The sequence below is a fragment of the Neophocaena asiaeorientalis genome, unplaced genomic scaffold (genome assembly GCF_003031525.2).
Source record: "Neophocaena asiaeorientalis asiaeorientalis breed wild unplaced genomic scaffold, Neophocaena_asiaeorientalis_V1.1 scaffold35, whole genome shotgun sequence".
Classification (NCBI taxonomy): Eukaryota; Metazoa; Chordata; class Mammalia; order Artiodactyla; family Phocoenidae; genus Neophocaena; species Neophocaena asiaeorientalis.
In genome coordinates this window covers 1,176,972-1,196,045 of record NW_020172984.1, presented here as the reverse complement: position 1 = coordinate 1,196,045, position 19,074 = coordinate 1,176,972, and the positions used below count along the sequence as shown (strand labels likewise).

Below are 19,074 nucleotides of genomic sequence, written 5' to 3'. Positions count from 1 at the left end.
CATAGGGAACTATATTCAATTAAAAAAAAAAAAAACACCTGGGCTTCCCTGGGGGCACAATGGTTGAGAGTCCGCCTGCTGATGCAGGGGACATGGGTTCGTGCCCTGGTCCGGGAAGATCCCACATGCCGCGGAGCGGCTGGGCCCGTGAGCCATGGCCACTGAGCCTGCGCATCCGGAGTCTGTGCTCCACAATGGGAGAGGCCACAGCAGTGAGAGGCCCGCGTACCGCAAAAAAAACAAAACAAAAAAACCCAAGTTGCCTTAATGAGAGTTCTTTACATGGTCTCTATACTGGTCCTTTATCTCACTTGTCATTTCGTCACAAAAAATTTTTATGTGGAATAATGTTGAATTTGTAAATCTTTCCCTTTATAGCTTTTTTTAATGCCTTAGAGAAATGTTTCCTACCCTATGATTCCAAACATTCATACGTTTTCATTAATACTTTATGTTTAACACTGGGCCTTAAACTCCAGATGACTTAATTTTAGTGAATGGTATGAAGTAAGGGTCTATTATTATTATTTTTAATAAGTTGATTTATTTCTATTTATTATTTTTGGCTGTGTTGGGTCTTCGTTGCTGCGCGCGACCTTTCTCTAGTTGTGGTGAGCGGGGCTACTCTTTGTTGCGGTGCGCAGGCTTCTCATTGCGGTGGCTTCTCTTGTTGTGCAGCACGGGCTCTAGAACGCATGGGCTTCAATAGATGCAGCGTGTGAGCTCAGTAGTTGTGGCTCACGGGCTCTAGAGTGCAGGCTCAGTAGTCGTGGCACACGGGCTTAGTTGCTCCGTGGAATGTGGGATCTTCCCAGACCAGGGCTCGGATGCATGTCCCCTGCATTGGCAGGCGGATTCTTAACCACTGCGCCACCAGGGAAGCCCAGGGTCTATTATTTTTAATTGCTAAGTAACTGTCCCACTCCTATATATTGGTTAGTCTACCAGTTTGAAATATCATCTTTTTCACATATATAAGGGTCTGTTTCTGAACTCTAGTTCTGTTGAGCTCACAGTACCACACAGTTTTACTTATCTTCACCAGGTCTTCACAGGGGCTCTAGTCTCATTTTAATACACTTGTCATCTACAGCCGTGCAATCTCACCTTTATTTCTAGTACTCTGAAGGGCTGGGCAAGAACCTCTAGCCCTTGAACTCAGGTGTGGGGTGGGGGAATGTCAACGTTGCAGTGATTGAAATAACATGTCCTTACTCTCCTTTGGCCTTTACTCCCAAGAGACATCCAGCTGGACACCAGTAACCGCAGTGCTATTTATTGAAAAGAGCAGAGAAAGTACAGGCTCCCCTAGGGACAGGATGGAACAAAACAAGCAGTGCAAGTATGCCTCCTGCTCAGCATATTCTCTTGTTGCCCCACTGGGCCATCTTGTTGTTGATGGGCATCTTAAGGAAGCGGTCAGACTGCATGTAGGCAGCTATTTTCTCCAAGGCCTGAAGGGAAAGCACACCAAACCTTACAAAGACTCTAACCCAGCCAAAAGCCCCATTCCAAAACAGCAACACTCACATGCTGCCTGACTCCACCCCCAAGCCCCTCACCCCTGCCATTTCTTGTAGACAGTGCCTTCAAGGTATAGAAGCCAGGGCCTTCCCAAGACTTAAAGGCTTAGAGGTGTCCAACCTTGATCTCTTTAGGCAAAAGCTGGTGTTGGGCAAGAATCTACCACAATGGGGTCCCTTGGGGCCCAGGGGGAGTCTGTTTTTGTAAGAGAAAGGTGCAGGGAGCATCACCTCAAAACGGCACATGAAAGCCTTCAGATTTGGAAATTCATCCAGGCACGTGGGCTCAAAGATATGGTTCTGATCTAACACATCATAGGTGAGGAAATCCACAAAGGTGAGCTAGAGGAACGATAAGATCATCAGGTCTGGGGAGTTCATTAACACCTGCAGAGATAGAAAGGGATCCCCTCCTTTTCCTTTCTTCCTACCTTTTCCCCTGCAAACCATGAGTATTTCCCCAGGAACAAGGAGAACTGTTTCAGTTGTCCAGGTAGCTTTTCCAAGTACTGAAGCTTCAGTTTTTCCTGGGAGAGAAGTAAAAGGGAAAGTGAGAATAGCTGTCATCATCTGCAGGCGAATGGAGCAGAAGTAACACTTGGGTTCCTCAATGCTCCTTTTTCTTGATGCCTTCCTGCTGAGGAAACTCACGTGGTCAGCGCTGTAGCAGAGTTGTATCAGTTGCGTGCGAAAATCCATTATTTGGTTCTCCATCATGTCCACTCGAATCTTTTCTTCTTCAGTCTCACCACCTGTAGGCCAAATAGTCATTTGGCCTTATCCACCCCCAGGTGAGCAGCCCTCACCTCACCAGCCCTACCCCACTCACACATATTGTGCTTGCGGGCGATATAGCGCAAGATGGCGTTGCTCTGGGTGATCTTGTTCTTACCGTCCATGAGATAGGGCAGCTGGAAGGAAAAGGAAAGGCCAAATGAACAACCCGACTCTCTCTTGCCTACCTGCCTCTCTCTCCTGGGAAAGATAAGACTTGCAGGGAAGTGAACAGTAGAGAGAAGATGCTGTGTCAGGAGAAAGAAGACAGTAAGTAAAAGTTAGCAACTGAGTCCACACCTGATTCTGGACAGGGGTGCTTAATCTGTGTGTGTGTGTGTGTATGCGTATGTGCACGCCATGGACGTTTTTTTTTTTTTCTTAATTATTTATTTCTGGCTGCATTGGGTCTTCGTTGCTGCACGCAGGCTTTCCTTAGTTGTGTCTAGCGGGGGCTACTCTTCGTTGCAGTGTGTGGGTTTCTCATTGTGGTGGCTTCTCTGTTGTGGAGCACAGGCTCTAGGCGTGTGGGCTTCGATAGTTGTGGCACATGGGCTCTAGAGCACAGGCTCAGTAGTTGTGGCCTACGGGCTTAGTTGCTCCGTGGCATGTGGGATCTTCCCAGACCAGGGCTTGAACCCATGTCCCCTGAATTGACAGGCTGATTCTTAACCACTGCGCCACCTGGGAAGCCCTGGACCCTTTCTTAGAATAAGGTTTTTAAACGCATAAAGCAAATTACATATATTTACACGATTTATATAATATTAAAAGAACAAAATTGTAAGAGTAATATGTGCCTATGAATGCATTAAATAGCAAGAGGTAATAACTATCATACTTTCAAAATATGATAAGTGTAAATAATATTTATTTATAATATCTGCAACACATTAATATAATACAAAAATATCCATTTTCTACTAGTGACAAAGTCACAGGCATGGCTAATAATCAAGGTCACTGACTGCCTATACTCACAACAGAAGGAATTGTTAACTTTTAGTTAGTAGTTAGTGGAAATGAAAATGTAATTTTTTCTCCATCTAAGTTCAAGGACCCCTGAATTCTACCTATTCTATCTAGGTTAAGAGCCCATATTCTAGATCTCCCTAGAATAGAGAGGAAAGGAGCAAGGATATACTTGAAGGCCTTCCCTTCTGTCCCCTCTTCTCCTAAAGCCACTTACGTTAGGGAAGTCCAGGTCTAGTTTGAATTTCATATCCAGCCACTGGCTTTTATCATAGTCAGGAGCTGTAAGAGAGAGAATGAAGTGGGATCCAACCTCCTTAATATCCGACCTGAGGAGAGTGGAAAGATCTAAAGACACACCCTAATTCCAATATCTCACATACCTAGACCCCCAAAGCTTAACTATTACTCATAAAGTGTTAAGACAGGGTTGGGCTATGGCAGAGAGAGAATCCCCAGATCTCTCCCCACACTGGACACAGCAGAGAGCTCCCAGGTGATTGGGGCATAAGTCCCATCCGACCTCGTCGTGATGCCACCCTCAGGGCAGAAGACAGGGACATTTGGAGGGCCTGCTCGGCTTAGCGCGGCGTTGCACTGCCACCCAGAGGGGCATTACCTTCCCCGCACGTGTATCTTTTCTCTTCATAGGCGGTATCCGTGAACTCCAGGAGCATGCGGATGGCATGCGCCAGCTGGGTTGTAAAAAAGCTCCCCGTCAGCATCTGCACAGCTCCCAACGGCACCCCCAAACCACGCCCGCCAATGCCCCGCCCCCTTCCGGCCCACGGTTGCCCAGACGCTGCATCCCGCCGAGCGGGTAGTTAAACGGCTCCTGAGACCTACCACGTTGGGCTTGCTGCCCTCAGCCCCTCTCCCCCAGGCCTGCGTGTCCAGAGGCGGGGCAGGGGTCGGCCTCCGCGGCCCGGGAGCTCGGCTGGGGCCGGCCGCGCTGCGTTAAGCGTCGCGGCGTAGGAAGTTTGGCCCCCGAGTAGAACCCCTTCTCTCGGAGACCACTGACCGTGAGCGCCCGGCCACCTCCCCGTCCGTCTACCAGACCGAGCGGCTTGGCAATTGAGACGGCACTCACCCCGCGAATATCCCAGTAACCCAAAATCATAGTTGACTTCGACGACATTCCGTTACTCCGTGCGTGCCTTCGCGGACTGGGGATAGATGGCCAACGGGAGGGGCTTTATACCCGACGTAAGTAGGTGGCACCAACGTGCGCGCCTGACTCCGCCCCCACCGTCGTCTTCCCCTCCCCCCCGAGTGTCCGCGTGGCCACGCGCAGGTGCGACTGCTGCAGTCCCTGGGGTTGGGGGCGGACCGTCCCCGGGCTAGGCAGGGGAGGAGAGTGACCCGGACCTGGGTTTGGGTCTCTGCATTCTCCACGCGTGAAGCGGAACTGTGTTTGTTTACTAGTGCCAATTAGGGTGGGAGGAGCCCTAACAGCCTAGGCGGTGAGGGCCCTGGTTACCCCGGGAGAGTGCGATTCATGCCATAAATATTTATCTAGCGGGTGTGGGGGGTTTGGGGGGAGGTGGGCAAGAACCAGGAGGCGACTGAGACTGACCACCAGGGAATCTCTGTCTTTGGCGTGTGCATTGAGGATGGATGGAGAGGAGTTCGGAGCTGCTCGTTAGGTGTCCGGCCTGGCCGCTACAGCACAGCTACTTAGAACACAGAGTCCCTGTGTTCTAAGACCCCCTAGCCTGGGTTTGGGAACTCACATTTCCCCCATAGTTTGGCTGAAGCAAAGATGAGACGTTTTTTTTAGCGGCCATGGCTCACGGGCCCAGCCGCTCCGCGGCATGTGGGATCTTCCCGGACCGGGGTACGAACCCGTGTCCCCTGCATCGTCAGGCGGACTCTCAACCACTGTGCCACCAGGGAAGCCCAGATGAGACTTTTTAAAAGGACAGTTCACTAAAAGAAGAAAGGAAAAAAGTACAAACACATTGGGACAGACGCATTTATAATGCCTGATTTCTCCTCCTAAGATAACAGGCCAGTTACAAATTAACTTGGGTATAAGACTAACACTTAAGGAACACCTATGATATGCTAGTCAACAGTCTAGGTATTTCACTATGTTACTAATTTATTGCAATTTAAGCTTCACAACGACTTTGTGAAGTAGGTTTTATGCCCATTAAGATTATTGAGGCCTGGAGAGGTTGGGTGAGTTGCCTTCCTAGGTTCAAGTTTCCATGGGTGGCCTGGGATTCAAACCTAGGTCTGTCAGCCCAATTTGTGCTAGTTCCTTTGCACTTGGATATCCAGACAGTCTCACCTCATCTCAGTCCTTGCTGGGAAATCTGGGGAGCATACTTTTTTTTATCTGGTTCTGGAGGGTTTCCCTGTTTCTAGGACTCCTTCAGCTCCATGAAGCCCCAGAAGGCAATGTGTCAATATCTCCTCTCCCCCGTTCCCCCAAATTAACTTTTCTGGTTAACTTTTGCCCTTGAAAGTCAAACCTTAAGGGTCTCACTTTTGTTCTATTTTGTGAGGGAAGATGTTTGCTTTCTTATTCAGTGTTATCAGCTAAGAGAGATGATTTTCGGAGGCCAGGAACTTGAGGGGATAACATAGGCAGTCGAAAAATACAATATTCTGGCAGTGTTAGGGTCATGGACAAATTCAATTAAGAGAGACTAAGGGAACATCTTAAGGACCCTTAATCCATAAATACATCAAGCCTTATCTGTAGACTAAATCAATGAAAGTACAACCTGTTTTGTAGGGAGGGCAGTCTGTGACAGTTCTGAGATTAAAGAAGGCTATGTATACTAAATATTAGAAGCCACAGACAGTACAGGCTCTTCACTTAACGTTTGAGAGAAAAGGAAGCCAGAGAGTGAAATGACTTGCCAGAGTTCACACAGGCAGTCCAGTGTTCCAGTCCAGCGTTCCCTACGCTCTGCCACTAAAGAGACAAGCTGGGGAGGGGGCTCAAAGTTAGCTCACCCAACAGGAGGGGACAAAAGTATTAGAAGAGAAAGTTGCCAAGTAGAGCGTGGACCACCTGACATGCTTTTTCAGTGCATCTCTGGATCATCAGCCAGTATGGCTGATCAAAACCTACCACTGTCAGCCCCGGTACTCCTTGCTCCTGTGAAGTGTTGTGTCCTCAGCTGTGCTGGGTGCCTTGGAATATACTGGAAGAAGTGTACACAGAAGGATAAAGATGTCAAGGATAGCCTTATTTTGGAGTTTGTTTAGAAAGTAAGGAGAGCTTGGACCATAATTCTCAAATTCTGGCTCAGCTCCAGTGAATTCCCGCTCACATTCAAACAGTCTGGCCCAGTGATGGATGTAGGGCTGCTGCTGTTTCATGCCCAGTGTCCCAGCTCTTCCTGACTCTCTGCCTTTGGCCCCCATCAGGGCCAGAGGAAGCTGCAAGAGAGGCGCATGACAAGCTTGAAGATACTTTTATTGGGGAGGAGGGGGGCTAAACAGAGTCCTGACAAACCTAGGCTTAAGTGCTCCAGGCTCAGGAAAGAGATGCAATAAATAGGTGGCAACGGGGGAGAGCTCTCAACACAGCGAGAAGGGGCACCATTTGTCTCAGCCCCTGGGCTTGCTCATCTTCTTTGCTGTGTGAGCTGGGGTGTGGGGTTCGCTGCAACCTGGGGGCTTGAAAGAAGAATTCTCGGGGCTCTAAAGAGTTATCAGATCCGCCATCTTGCTTGTGAGAAAGTCTTGGTCTTGGAGGTGTTTGAGTTGCTGCCTAAGGGTTCATCTGAGGAAAGAAAAGGTTGAGGTGAGGCTGGTGGCAGGTGAGGGACCCCAGAGCTGATGCCAACAATCAGCTAGGAGCTTCAAGGCATGCCTGAGCACATGAAATCAAGCCCCTGGGGGACTGTCCTGTGGCCAGACCTGACACATTGAGTGCCACCCCAGGGTTGGGGCTGCTGGCTTGTCCACCTGACACTCTCACTCAGGGATCATCCCACATTTCCAGCGGGGGTCAGGATCCCAGGGTGGCCTCACCCCCAGCATCCTTCTGACAGCCTCCAGCCGTGCCAGGACCTTTGGGGCCTCATGGGGACACAGCATCTGTAGCTCCCCAGGTCTCATGTGAAGCAGCTGGTGCCCCGGCATGGACCCGAGAGTCTTCACTGTGCTGGGAACAGAAACATCAGAAACTGTCAGTGGCGGGGCGGAAGGACTGGGCCTGGGTGTCTGTGTGGAGAAGGGGCTGTTTGGGCTTGGAGACTGGGGTGACAGAAGAATTCACAGAAAGGGTATCTGGAGGCCAGGGAGTAAGATAAACATATTGGCTGAAACTAACTTCATAGCTCCTGAGGTTGAAGGGAGAAGTGCCCTGGAAGAGACTCTTGTGATGGGGAGGGGTGCCTGATTATTATCTGAGCCCTTTACAGAGGTAGAGCCATGGGACTTGGTACTCACACAGTGGAGAAGTTCTCTGCCTGCAACCAGGCTGTGACCTCCTCAGGCCTTGAGCTAAGTCGAAGCCCTGGAGCCTAGAATCAGGGGAAGTGGGGGTCAGAGGCCATCTCATCTCAGAGCCACCTACAGCCACCATCATCTGGGTCCCTTCTCTGGGCTTCCGTCAGATCACTTGTCTCACTCCATGGTTCGCTTGTCTGATAGGCACAAGGCTTGTTCTCTGCTCTGGTCCCACGAATAAACTCAGGATACAGTAAGCGTGTGATAATACTACTGATTAAGTTTAACCGGGACCATCTCCTCCACTTGTCACTGGATCCTCCCTGCCCCCACCTCTGACTCAGGCTTTATAGCTTCTGAATAGTCTAGGCTGGGTAGTACCGGAGGGAACGACTTGCTCTGGCTTCCAGGGAGCCCCGACTGCAGGGGCTCCAGGATGTTGCTGGGGATGTAGCCGCTCCGTCCCATTTCATTCTTCACCAGCCACCACCGCTTACTCTGGTCCAGAACCTGCCAAGAGTCACTCCAGCGGTGACCCAAGCCTCCGTCGGACCAGCCTTGCCCCTCCCTCACCAGGCTTTCTCCCTTCTGGCCCTTCCCCACCTTCCCTCTCCCTCTCTAGGCCACCCACGCCATGTTCCCAGTAGCTCCCACCAACCACCACCTCCTTTAATCAGCTCAAGCCCATGCCTCACCTCCAGTACCTCTCCCTGGACCACAGTCAGTTCCCGTGGGTTCCTAGCTTCAAACTCATATAGGACTTGCATTTTCACGGCTGGCTTGACAGGTCCGGGTCTGGAGGGCACAGGGTGGGGTCCGTGGTTGTGTGTCTCCTCTTGAGCAAAGTGCGAGTTGCTCCCTAACCTAGGGCTTCCCCCACTACCCCCGGAGACAGTCAGGATGGCCGGAGAGTGCGGCCTCAGAGACTGGGCCCCTGTCTCAGCCCCAGAGCCCCAGATATCTCCCCCTTGGAGTCTAACGGTGACTTTTGGGCTTCCACAGATTTTGAGGGCAGGTCCTTCTTAGGTGGGCTTGGGGTGTGGGTTTCTATAAGCAGAAGGGGTCTGAAATGTTGATTTCTCAGGACTCTTCCAGCAGTGGAATTTTCTGTATCTGAGCTCTCCTTTGAGCACTTAATACTCAAGCTCTGGGAAATCAGAGGTATGTGTGGGGAGTATTGAAAAAGAAGAAGGGATTGGAGCCTAGGAAGGTAAAAAACTGCCTCTTCACCCTAGGTAGGGGAGAGATGTGCCTGTACATGTATGTGCCTGGCTAAAAGAGAGCCCGGAGGTCAGTGACGTGTAGAATCCACAGATCCACAAGATCAGCCCTGTCCCTCCCTCCCTAGAACCATACGGGCCTGACTAAACCCAGGGCATACCGGAGGGAAGTAGAGTCTTGGCATCTTGAAGGTTCCTGTAGGGGCAGAACAGAGTACGAGCAGGATGTCAGCCAGCGTGGTGGTAGGGAGGTGGGGTGTGAGACCACAGACCCCCTTGCACACAGCTGCCTCATATCCCCTCACCTGTCTGCCCACCACACAGAACCCACCTACCACTTAGTGTCGCGTGACCATGGTTTGGACTGAGATAGTGGACTGAGAAAGCCCAGCCAGAGACTAGGGCTTTGAATAGGACTCTGTGCTAAGCTCCCCTTACCTCCTCGTAGGAAGGTTCTGGAAGCTGCCAACCGTCATAGAATGTGGGTTGGTAGGGCAGGGGCTCACTGCCTGTCCAGTTGGCCCTGGGGAAAGAACAAGGCTGAGTCCACTCTGTGCCAGGCTGTGGGATGTGGAGAGGGCGGAGATGACAGGGCCTAGCCTGGGGACTCTTCTAGGTAGTGGAGGACGTGGCCCACGTGCACTGATCAAAGGCCCCAGGACACCCACATAGGAGCGAACAGCTAAGCATGTGCAAATCCCACAGTGCAGGTATCCATGGACCAGCCTCACCTCTGCCCGTGAAAGCGCAGACATATCAACACCAGAAGAGATGAGTACTTTATCTCACTGATGGGGGGTTTGACCAAAAGTGGTAGAACCGCAGAGCGTTAGGGCTGGAAGACCCCCGCGGGGGTCTAACTGGTTATAGTTCCCAGCAGCAGATCTCTTTCTAGCGGGTTAGTACGTGGAACTCCGCCTTGTGATCCCAGCACAGCACTCTGGCTGGCTCTAGGGTGGGAGCTGGTACTTGCCACTCAGCCTCCCCCTCACCCATTGCCTAGCACGCAGGAAGAGCAGCACACTGTTGGTGGTCCCCAGTCATGCTCTGCTTGCCGGCCTGGGGAATGCCAAGTTCCCTCTTCGAGGAAGTCCCCTCCCTACCTCTCGGAGGCAGAGGTGAATGCTTCCTCTTTGCACTGCTGCTGAACTCCAGACACCCTGGATTATTGCTCCTCTCGCGCCAAATTGCCCATGATTCTCACATGTCTGTGTTTCTTACTTACGCTGAACTCCTTGAGAGCTGTATCCATAGCACAGTGCATGGGACACAGGAGGCAGCTAATTTATTCAACGGGGACAAGGAAATGATTCCCCCTTCTGAATCGTTTTTATCGGCTCCTTTTCTTTGCCCTAAAAACATGCTCAGGTCTTCCCTTGACTCTGTTACTGTGCCCTTTAAGCTGTCCTTCTATTCCCTTATCTTTGTCCAGTTTTTTGAGGACGTGTCCATATGCCCTGCCTACATTTTCTTACCTCTGGTTCTTTCATTATGCCTTGCAACCTGACTTTTACCTTTGTCATTGCTCTGTTGAAACTAGTTCTTCTGAAGTCCTGATAATCTGACTGCCAGATCCAGTGGCCTTGTATGGTCTATATCCTTCTGGATTACCACAGAATTTAGTGTTATTTATAGTTTTGGGTCAGTTTGCCTAAAATCAAATAACCTGAATAAAGTTTACCTGAAATTTAACTATTTTGAGAGTTTTTACAACTCTTTAGCTATTCTATTTTCTGTGTTTCTGTCTTTCATCTCATTCATTCGTTCATTTTTGGTTACTTTAAGAAATGAGGGGCTTCCCTGGTGGCGCAGTGGTTAAGAGTCTGCCTGCCGATGCAGGGGACACGGGTTCATGCCCTGGTTCGGGAAGATCCCACATGCCGCGGAGCGGCTGGGTCCGTGAGCCATGGCCGCTGGACCTGCGCTAAAAAAAAAAAAAAAAAAAAAAAAAAAAAAAAGAAATGAGAAAACATCTTAGGCCACATCTGACTTAATTTTATATTTAAAATAATAAACAGAGTCAGAAAATAGAATAGAGGTTACCAGGGGGCTGGGAAAAGAGAGGAGTGGGTACAGAGTTTTGGTTGATTGTGTAATGGGTACAGAGTTTCTGTTTGGGATGCTGAAAAATTTTTGGAAATGGATAGTGGTGATGGTTGTACAACATTGTTAACGTACTTAATGGCATCGAATTATACACTTAAAAATAGTTTAACTAACTTTTATCCTATGTATATTCTACCACAATAAAAGAAATTGATTACATTAAGTTATAATTTATGTCTTTGGATGAATTGGACACAAAAATCCTTTAATGGGGCTGAATTGGAAAAAAAAAGAACCTGCTCATTAGGCAAAAAGAATCCTAGAACCACTGGTTTTTTTCCCGGTTGATTTCTCTTTCTAAAACCCTCTTCTTGGACTTCCCTGTTGGCACAGTAGTTAAGAATCCGCCTGCCAATGCAGGGGACATGGGTTCAATCCCTGGTCTGGAAAGATTCCACATGCCGTGGAGCAACTAAGCCTGTGCTCCACAACTACTGAGCCTGCGCTCTAGAGCCCGCGAGCCACAACTACTGAGCCCGTGTGCCACAACTACTGAAGCCCACGCGCCTAGAGCCCGTGCTCCGCAACAAGAGAAGCCACCGCAATGAGAAGCCTGTGCACCGCAACGAAGAGTATCCCTTGCTCGCCGCAACTAGAGAAAGCCTGCATGAAGCAACGAAGACCCAACACAGCCAAAAATAAATAAATAAATTTATATAAAAAACCCCAACCCTCTTCTCTCTTGGTTTTCACGCTTCTGCTTTTTTGTTTCTCCTTTTAACTCTCTGGAATTTCTCTTTGCCTCCTTAACCATATTTCCTTTCACCACCTTGAAGTTTCCCCAGGCCCTTCTCTCATGGGGAGAGCAGACCATGCTTGTTAAAGTGAGCTCTGGGGCTCCCACCACAGTGCTTACCTCCAGGTGGCCCCAAATATCACTTCTGTACTGACTGTTCTCAAACTCTTGTAGCCAGGTCGGACCTCTCCCCCAAAGCCCAGGCCACCCTGTCTCTGTGCAGGTTCCATTGACACCTCAGCTCAGCATATCCAAGCTGGCTGTCATCAATTTGCCCTTGCCGCCCAACTGCCCATCTCACGGTTCCACCCGCGTGGAATATCTCTTTCTCTCTTAGCTCCTTGGCTGCTGGGTTGCAACTCTTATTGATGTTACATTTGCAGCATCTCTTACATCAGTAATTGTTAAAATCTGGGCAGGAATTGAGACAGAGTTTTCACTTTGTCCTTGACAAAAATGAGAAAAATTTTAGTAGAAGGTTGCCAACTCTCCTTCCTTGGGAAGAATTGTTCTTTTTTCTGAAATAATGCTTTCCTTCAGTGGTGGGTGATGGTAAGTGGTGGTTTTGTTTTGTTTTCATTGTTTGTACTTAGCCTAATTAAAAGTTGGACACTCCAGGTAGAGTCCTTCAATTTGTTTTGAGATATTTCATAGAATAGAGGTTACCAGGGCCTGGGGAGTGGGAAGAATGGGTACAGAGTTTTGTTTGATTGTTTAATGGGTACAGAATTTCTGTTTGTTTTAAGACACAATGTAGAGCCTGCCACCTCCTGCCCTGTGTGTCCTGCCCTATGCCCCCACGTCCCTTGCCTCTGATTCAGTTAGGCTTTGTCGTCACTTACTGGCTGGTGGTCCAGGCTATGCCCAGCCCCTTCCAGAGGTTACTCTCAGGTGGGCTTAGACAGGACTGCAGCAGATCAATGGCCTTGGTGGTGAGGAGGGGTGAGATCACTTGGACTGCTAGGCCAGGCTCAGGGCACTGCTCCAGGATCTGGGGAGGGACAGAAGGTTTCAGGAAGCCTGGGCTCTTGCAGGGCCAGACAGGAGTGGGGAAGGGCCCGGGTCCCTGGCTTCCCACTCTTACAATACCACGTTGCCCCAGGCCTGCTCCTTCCTGTCCCCACTGGTGTCCTTGGGGTTAAGGACAGTGCATAGTGGGGATGGCGTCTTGGGGTCAAGGAGAAGAATGTGCTGAGGTGAGCAAGGGGCAGATCCACAGACTCCCTCTGCCCCCTACCTCCCACCCAGGCCTCTGTCTCATCTTAACTTCAGCATGTCCCTCTGCACCACCCTGTCCTCCCCCGACTCACGGAGTTCAGAGTTTGGAAGAGGAGGTGTACGAACTCAGGGGCGCTTGTATCCTGCAGCCTCGTGGCCAGCTTTCCCTGAGGATACAGGGCGAAGCCTGTTACCACCCTTCCTCCCACCCTACTTTCACCAGGACCCCAGGACCCCATTGTTCTGGGCCTTGATGGGGAGCCTGGCATTTCCCCAAAAGTCCCAAGAGTGGGGAGAAGCTGGAGAAGCTTGGGATGTCCATGAGAAAAGAGAGGAGGGGACTGCTGAGGTGGGGTGGGGGGAAGGGCTGGGGAACTTGTGGGGAGCCACATACCAGGAGGTTGAAGCTGTACTTGATCTTCTGGAAGCAGTCGATGTAATGTGCCTCTGTTATCCCTGTAGAAAGAAGTGGGAAGGTGGCGGGGCACAGATCATCCCAAGACTCTCCCCCGACTCCTCTCCCCTGGCCCTCAACACTCACCCCCCTGAGGCTTTATCTTTTTCTTCCTCTGTTTCTTCTTCTTATGACTGGTGTTTGACTGGTCCTCCTTCAGCTTTTCCATGAATAGCTCGATGTCTCTTAGGACGTGGCTCAGCACCTCCTGGACCCCAAACAACCCATGGTCTGAGTGGGCAGTTAGGCCCACCCTGGAACTCCCAACCCTGACCCCCCGCCCCCTCCTACCACAAGCCTGAGCCTCAGGCCCAGCCCAGGGTCTGACCAAGGCTCCGTGTCCCTCTTCAGCCCAGGCCCTGCCTTGGTCATCCTGGCACCTGGCTCCTTGGGGTGATGGAGACGACTGGTGTCCTCCCTTGGGCCAGGACCAAAAATCCTCAAGGAGCCCAAGACAGTCTGCAGTTACCTTATCCCGTTCTGGATCCCCGGGGGATGGGGACCTCCTCGAAGGAGGCAAAGTGAAGGCACTTGAGTTTTGGATGATGGAGTGGTGTGGCAGGGGCCTCGGGGTTGGTGGTGTGTCTGCAATGGAAGGGAACCATGGCCCAGAACTTCTTTGACCTTTGATGGGAATCCTCTCCTCCCACTGGCCCCCACGCCCAAGCTTACTGTGCTCTGGGGTCATCCAGTGGTGCTGCTCTGGAGGGGGTCCGCACTCCAGAGGAGGTACCTGCTCCTTAGGGATCGGCCTTTCCAGAAGAGGCCCCCTGCATCTGTCCTGACCTGGAAGAAGGGCTCCGAATCGGGGCCTGTGAGCACATGGTGGGGACATAGCTTTGACAGGGTTCTTGGGACGGAGGCACTGCCCACCCTTCTGCCCCAGGATCCAAGGGTACCACTCCCTCTCTCCAGGAGCCCGACCAGCCCTGCTCCCTGGTCTCCATCTGAAGCCTTCCCTGACTCTCCCCTGCCTCATCTGCCTGCTCTCTGGGGCCAGTTCCTCCCATGTCAGCCTCCGAGGCCAGCCTCCAGTGTTAACTGGGCCCCGTCCCAGCCCCTTCCCCATGCCCATCTGTGCCCTATTTCAGCCTGGCCCCTCCCCAGGTCTATGCCTATGTTATTCGGCCACAGGCTCCTGGGCTCCCCCAGATGTGGGGCAGACCTGAGCTCTGAGGTCCTGCTGGTGGGCTGGGGCAGAGGCTGCCTACCTTTGCTCTAGCTCCTCCTCTAGAGCCTTCTGCAGGCTGGTCTTCAGTTGCTCTGCCTGCAGAAAGCAGCAGTCAGACAGGCTGGGGATGGGGGTCGGGGAGGAGTGGGGGGGTGATGGCTGTGGATTCCACACCTACTCACCCCCACTTCCTGGCACTGGAGAAGCAGAGTGCTAGTGGCTGGCAGGCCTGAATCCTGCACAGTGATGGACAGGACAGAGTTGTAGGAGCAGGTGTTGAGTGCCACGTCCATGTCCTTGATGCTGTCCAGGCGGTAAGATTCCAGTTCCTCCTGGGCCAGGCAGAGAGGTCAGCTGTGAGGTCACTGAGAGCCAGGCTGACTCCTGGGAGCTCCTGACCTGGGTTGCTCCACCCTTCTAGTGGTCTGGGACGGGGCGCCGTCTCCCCTGATCCCTGTGTCTCTGTCCCCCGTTTCTTCCTAGTCCTGAGTATGTATTGTGTATGGGGAGGGGTGGTTGCCATGTGGGACATGCATCGATGGTGTTCATGCCTGGTGCTTGCTTTCCCACGGCCTGGGTCAGCTATGATCCCTTGCGGGGAATGGTGGGAGGCTGACCTTTGTCTCGATGTCCAGCAGCTGGAGCCAGCCACCCTTGACCTGCAGGAGCAAGTCCTGGCTCCACACCTTGCCCTGAGCGTCCATTTCCTGCAGCTTTTGCAGGGCATCCTTGGGCTCCTGGACTCTCTGCATCCCCAGCTTACATGTCAGCAGGTGCTGAGGGGAGAGGAGAAGATGCAGGACTGGGAGAAGGTTTGGAGAAGGGGATCACAGGTGGGAATGCACAGGGCTGGGGGGTGGGGGAAAGGCAGCAGAGGGAGAAGACATGTCCCTGGGCTCCTTGTTGGGGAGTGCCAGGCCATCCCTATAAAGCAAACTTCAGGGGCCTGTGTGATGGCCAGAGGCAGTCAGGCTAGGATGGGGCCCCCAAGTCAGGGTCTGAGGGGCTGTAGGAGGGGGTTTAGGACTCTGGAGGAAGGACAGTCATGGCCTTTCACAGTCCAGGCCAGCTGAGGGGGCTAGATCGTGGTAGATGTGGGCTTCAGCTACCCAACAAATAAGTCTGAACTCCTCTGGGTGGGATATATATAGGATGCTCAAATTCTGTCCCCGGCTTCCTTTGCCCTCTTTGGAATCACCATCCCAGCCTGGTCCATCTCCTCCCTGACCTAGCGTTCCTGTCTCCATGCCTTTTCTCATGCTGTTCCCCCTGCCCAGAAGGCGCGTTCCACTTCTGCTAACCCATCACCTCCCAGTCTCTCAGGAAGAAGTCAAGCCCCCCTTGTCCCTGATTCTTGCCCAGGGAGGTCCATACTGACCTCTCTCTCCACTCAGGCCCTTGCCCCCTGCTAGTCTGATCATTCCAGCAGTGTTTTTATCCTTGAGGAGACCCCTCCCTTCTCCTATCCAAACGTTGCCTTCACAAGTCACAGTCCTGCCCCTCACCCTCGCCTCCAGGCCCTGATTGGGGGGAGGTCGTCTGCCTCCTGCCCCTTGATCCCACCACGCCGCCCTCTGCATAGCTCCCAGCTCCTCTCCCAGTTCACACGGCTGGCATATTCAGGAGCTCTGACAACATGACCAAGTGCCCTGGCATCCTGGACATGCCTCTTCTTGCTCTTGCCTGCTAGACCTAACCGAAGCTGGTTCCTAACCCCCGTCCCTCCATGAAGCCCAGTGCTCCTGGGCCCAACCCAGCTGGCTGGGGGGCCCTGACCTCTGCCGCCCTCTGGAGCCCCCAGACGGTTGCTCCAGCATCCCTCGCTGCTGCTTCTGCTTCTTCTCCGGGAGGGCCCTAGATCTACTGCTGCCCAGGGGCGGTTTCTACCCCAGACCTTCAACCTGACCTGGCGTCTTCTCTTCTCTGCCACACCCTTCCAGTCTGAGCTTTCTCTGTGGTGTCAGCAACTCTCCAGGCAACTAGATGTGGCAGAGCCAGTGTTGTCTTCCCACGCAGGGCCAGAGCTTCCATTGTAGGCTCTAAGCTGCGCAGGCCTGCCCCGGGGAGCTCAAGCCCAGAAAGCTCCACTCTCAGACAGTGGTCCTTTCAAGTCCTCACACAGGGACCGCTAACCTCACACAGTCCTTCCTCCAGCTGTGCCAGATCCTGGGGCAGGGGGTGGACTGGGAGACAGGCGGGGATGGGGTGGTGGCAGGTGCCTCCTGACCCATCCCTCTGCTGCTTGTTCCTGCCCGGGGATAGGACATCCACCACCTCAACCTCTAGCCTGGCCTCCACCACCTCAACCTCTAGCCTGGCCTTCCCTGCCCATCTTCCTTCCCCACATTTAGCAGATGCTCAGTTAGGCTTGCTGGACCCAAGCCCACCTACTCTGACTGGGTCAGGCCATTGGCTTCTATGGCAGAGACTTATCTCAGATAAGTTTTTTTGTCAGGGCAGTGGACACACGGGAAAACTTGCGTTGAATCAGGAAACTGTCTGGGGCCCCCGGGTTACTCACCTCCACCCTGAGCTGCAGGTGGGTGGGCTGTGAGGTGAGATTCTGCAAGTACTCCTTCCGGTGCACTGCCGTGGCCCAAAGCAAGGGAGTGGGGGCAGAAGAAGGAGGTGAGACATATACAGCAATAGGGGTTGGTCAGCTCGGCGAGGGAGGGAATGGAGGGCAGGGGGTTCAGGGAGCTCAGTGGGAGGGAACGGGAGAGGGCACTGGAGGGACAGCTTACAGTAAATGGCTCTGCTGCTGGGCCGGGACATGTTGACGCTGCTGAGATGACTCCCTAGAAGCCAAAATGAACGGAAGAGACAGCAGTCAGGGCTGGGGAGAGGGATACCAGCGCAGAGCTGGGCGGGACAGCTGTTGCAGCCCATCCCTGACCCGGGTCAGAGGCTTGGACCACAGGTCTTTCTGGATCCTTCTCCAGATGTACCCTCTGCTGAGGAGCCTTCCGTCTTGGCTGGGCCTTGGAGGCCCCCAGGCAGGCTCCCAGCTTCCCATTATTTGGCCAGTAAAGCTCATTCCAATGGGCTCAGGAAAGCTGGGTGGACAGGAACTTGGGACCAGATCCCATCCTGGGCCTGAGTGTAAAATATGCCAGATGGGTGTGCCTAACTTCTGGAGGGAAGGAATTAGGGTCAGCAGCCTTCCCTGCCAAAGCAAGCCTCTTGTCCAAGCCTGTTTCAATTCCTCAAATTAGGAGGAGGCCAATGTTTGCTCTTATGCTGGGGACCCGCTCAGGAGGGGTGTATGTGTATGTGTATACACATGCATTTGTATGCACGTTTATGATGGGGCTCTGTAGGATGTGTCAGTGATCTGCACTTTCCTGAATGTCTTACTAAATCTTCTGTCTCGTTGGCTTTCCATTCTCTGAACCCTCTTCTCAGAGTCCCTCCCCACACAACCCTTTAAATTCCAGCTCAAGGGAATAGACATTTTTCCAAAGAAGATATACAGTTGGCCAACAGGCACATGAAAAGATGTTTAACATCACTAATTATTAGAGAAATGCAAGTCAAAATCACAATGAAGTATCACCTCACACCTGTCAGAATGGCTATTAACAAAAAGGCAAGAGAGAAAAAAAAGTTGGTAAAGAAGTGAAGAAAAGGGAACCCTCGTGCACTGTTGGTAGGAATGTAAAATGGTGCAGCCACTGTGTAAAACGATACGGAGACTCCTCAAAAAATGAAGAATAAAACTACCATATGATCCAGCAATCCCACTTCTGGGTATTTATCCAAGGAATATGAAATACACACCCCTGTGTTCATCATGGCATTTATAATAGCCAAGATATGGAAACAACCTGAGTGACCATCAACAGATGCAGGATAAAGGAGATGTTGTATATACAATGGAATTAACCATAAAAAAGATAAAATCTTGCCATTTGCGTGGACCTTGAGGGTGTTATGCTGAAGGAAATACGACAGAGAGAGAAAGATAAGTAACGTATGATTCCACTCTTTTGTGGAATATAAGAAACAAACAAACAAAACAAAATATATAAACAGACCAAACCAAACGAAAATGTAGATACAGAGGACACAGTAGTGGTTACCAGAGGAGAAGGGGCAGGAGGGAGGGGGAAATGGGTAAACAGAATCCCTGTGTGTGTGGTGGTGGATAGAAATTAAATTTTTGGTGATGAGCATGCTATAGTGTACACAGAAATAGGAATATAATGTGTACGTGAAACATATAATGTTATAAACCAAGGTTAACTCAATAATTTAAAAAATCTAAACAAATAAATAGATTCCAGGTTAAGGATCACCTCCTCAGTGAAGCCCTCCTTGACCACCCCACTCCACCCTTCCCATCATCCTAATGCCACACCAAACCTTGTACGTTCCTCTCTAACAAGAGCAGCCACCCTGGTTAGTGCTGTGAGCCTAATGCCAAGTGCCTTATGAACCTTATATCATTTAATTTTCACTACCATCGCTTATACTTCCTTGGC

The 19,074-nt window shown here is 51.5% G+C and overlaps 2 protein-coding genes across 2 annotated transcripts; both read right to left on the bottom strand.

Moving 5' to 3' along the window:
- Nucleotides 1-1,260: 1,260 nt before the first annotated feature.
- On the bottom strand, nt 1,261-4,434 carry LOC112397818 (glutathione S-transferase Mu 3). The gene is made up of 8 exons (XM_024742096.1): nt 4,360-4,434; nt 3,889-3,964; nt 3,487-3,551; nt 2,353-2,434; nt 2,175-2,275; nt 1,955-2,050; nt 1,755-1,865; nt 1,261-1,454 (listed from the first exon to the last, which is right to left on the bottom strand). The coding sequence occupies exons 1-8, from the start codon at nt 4,405-4,407 to the stop codon at nt 1,356-1,358; spliced, it is 678 nt and encodes a 225-aa protein (XP_024597864.1). The 5' UTR covers nt 4,408-4,434; the 3' UTR covers nt 1,261-1,355.
- Nucleotides 4,435-7,208: 2,774 nt separating this feature from the next.
- Nucleotides 7,209-17,365, bottom strand: EPS8L3 (EPS8 signaling adaptor L3). Its single transcript, XM_024742105.1, has 17 exons — nt 17,335-17,365; nt 17,112-17,176; nt 15,208-15,366; nt 14,773-14,922; nt 14,631-14,686; nt 14,092-14,231; nt 13,889-14,004; nt 13,507-13,627; nt 13,360-13,421; nt 13,058-13,132; nt 12,590-12,738; nt 9,344-9,428; nt 9,067-9,101; nt 8,381-8,564; nt 8,067-8,195; nt 7,686-7,759; nt 7,209-7,398 (listed from the first exon to the last, which is right to left on the bottom strand). Exons 1-17 carry the CDS (start codon nt 17,363-17,365, stop codon nt 7,209-7,211), a joined length of 1,821 nt encoding a protein of 606 aa, XP_024597873.1.
- Between the last annotated feature and the right edge of the window lie 1,709 nt (nt 17,366-19,074).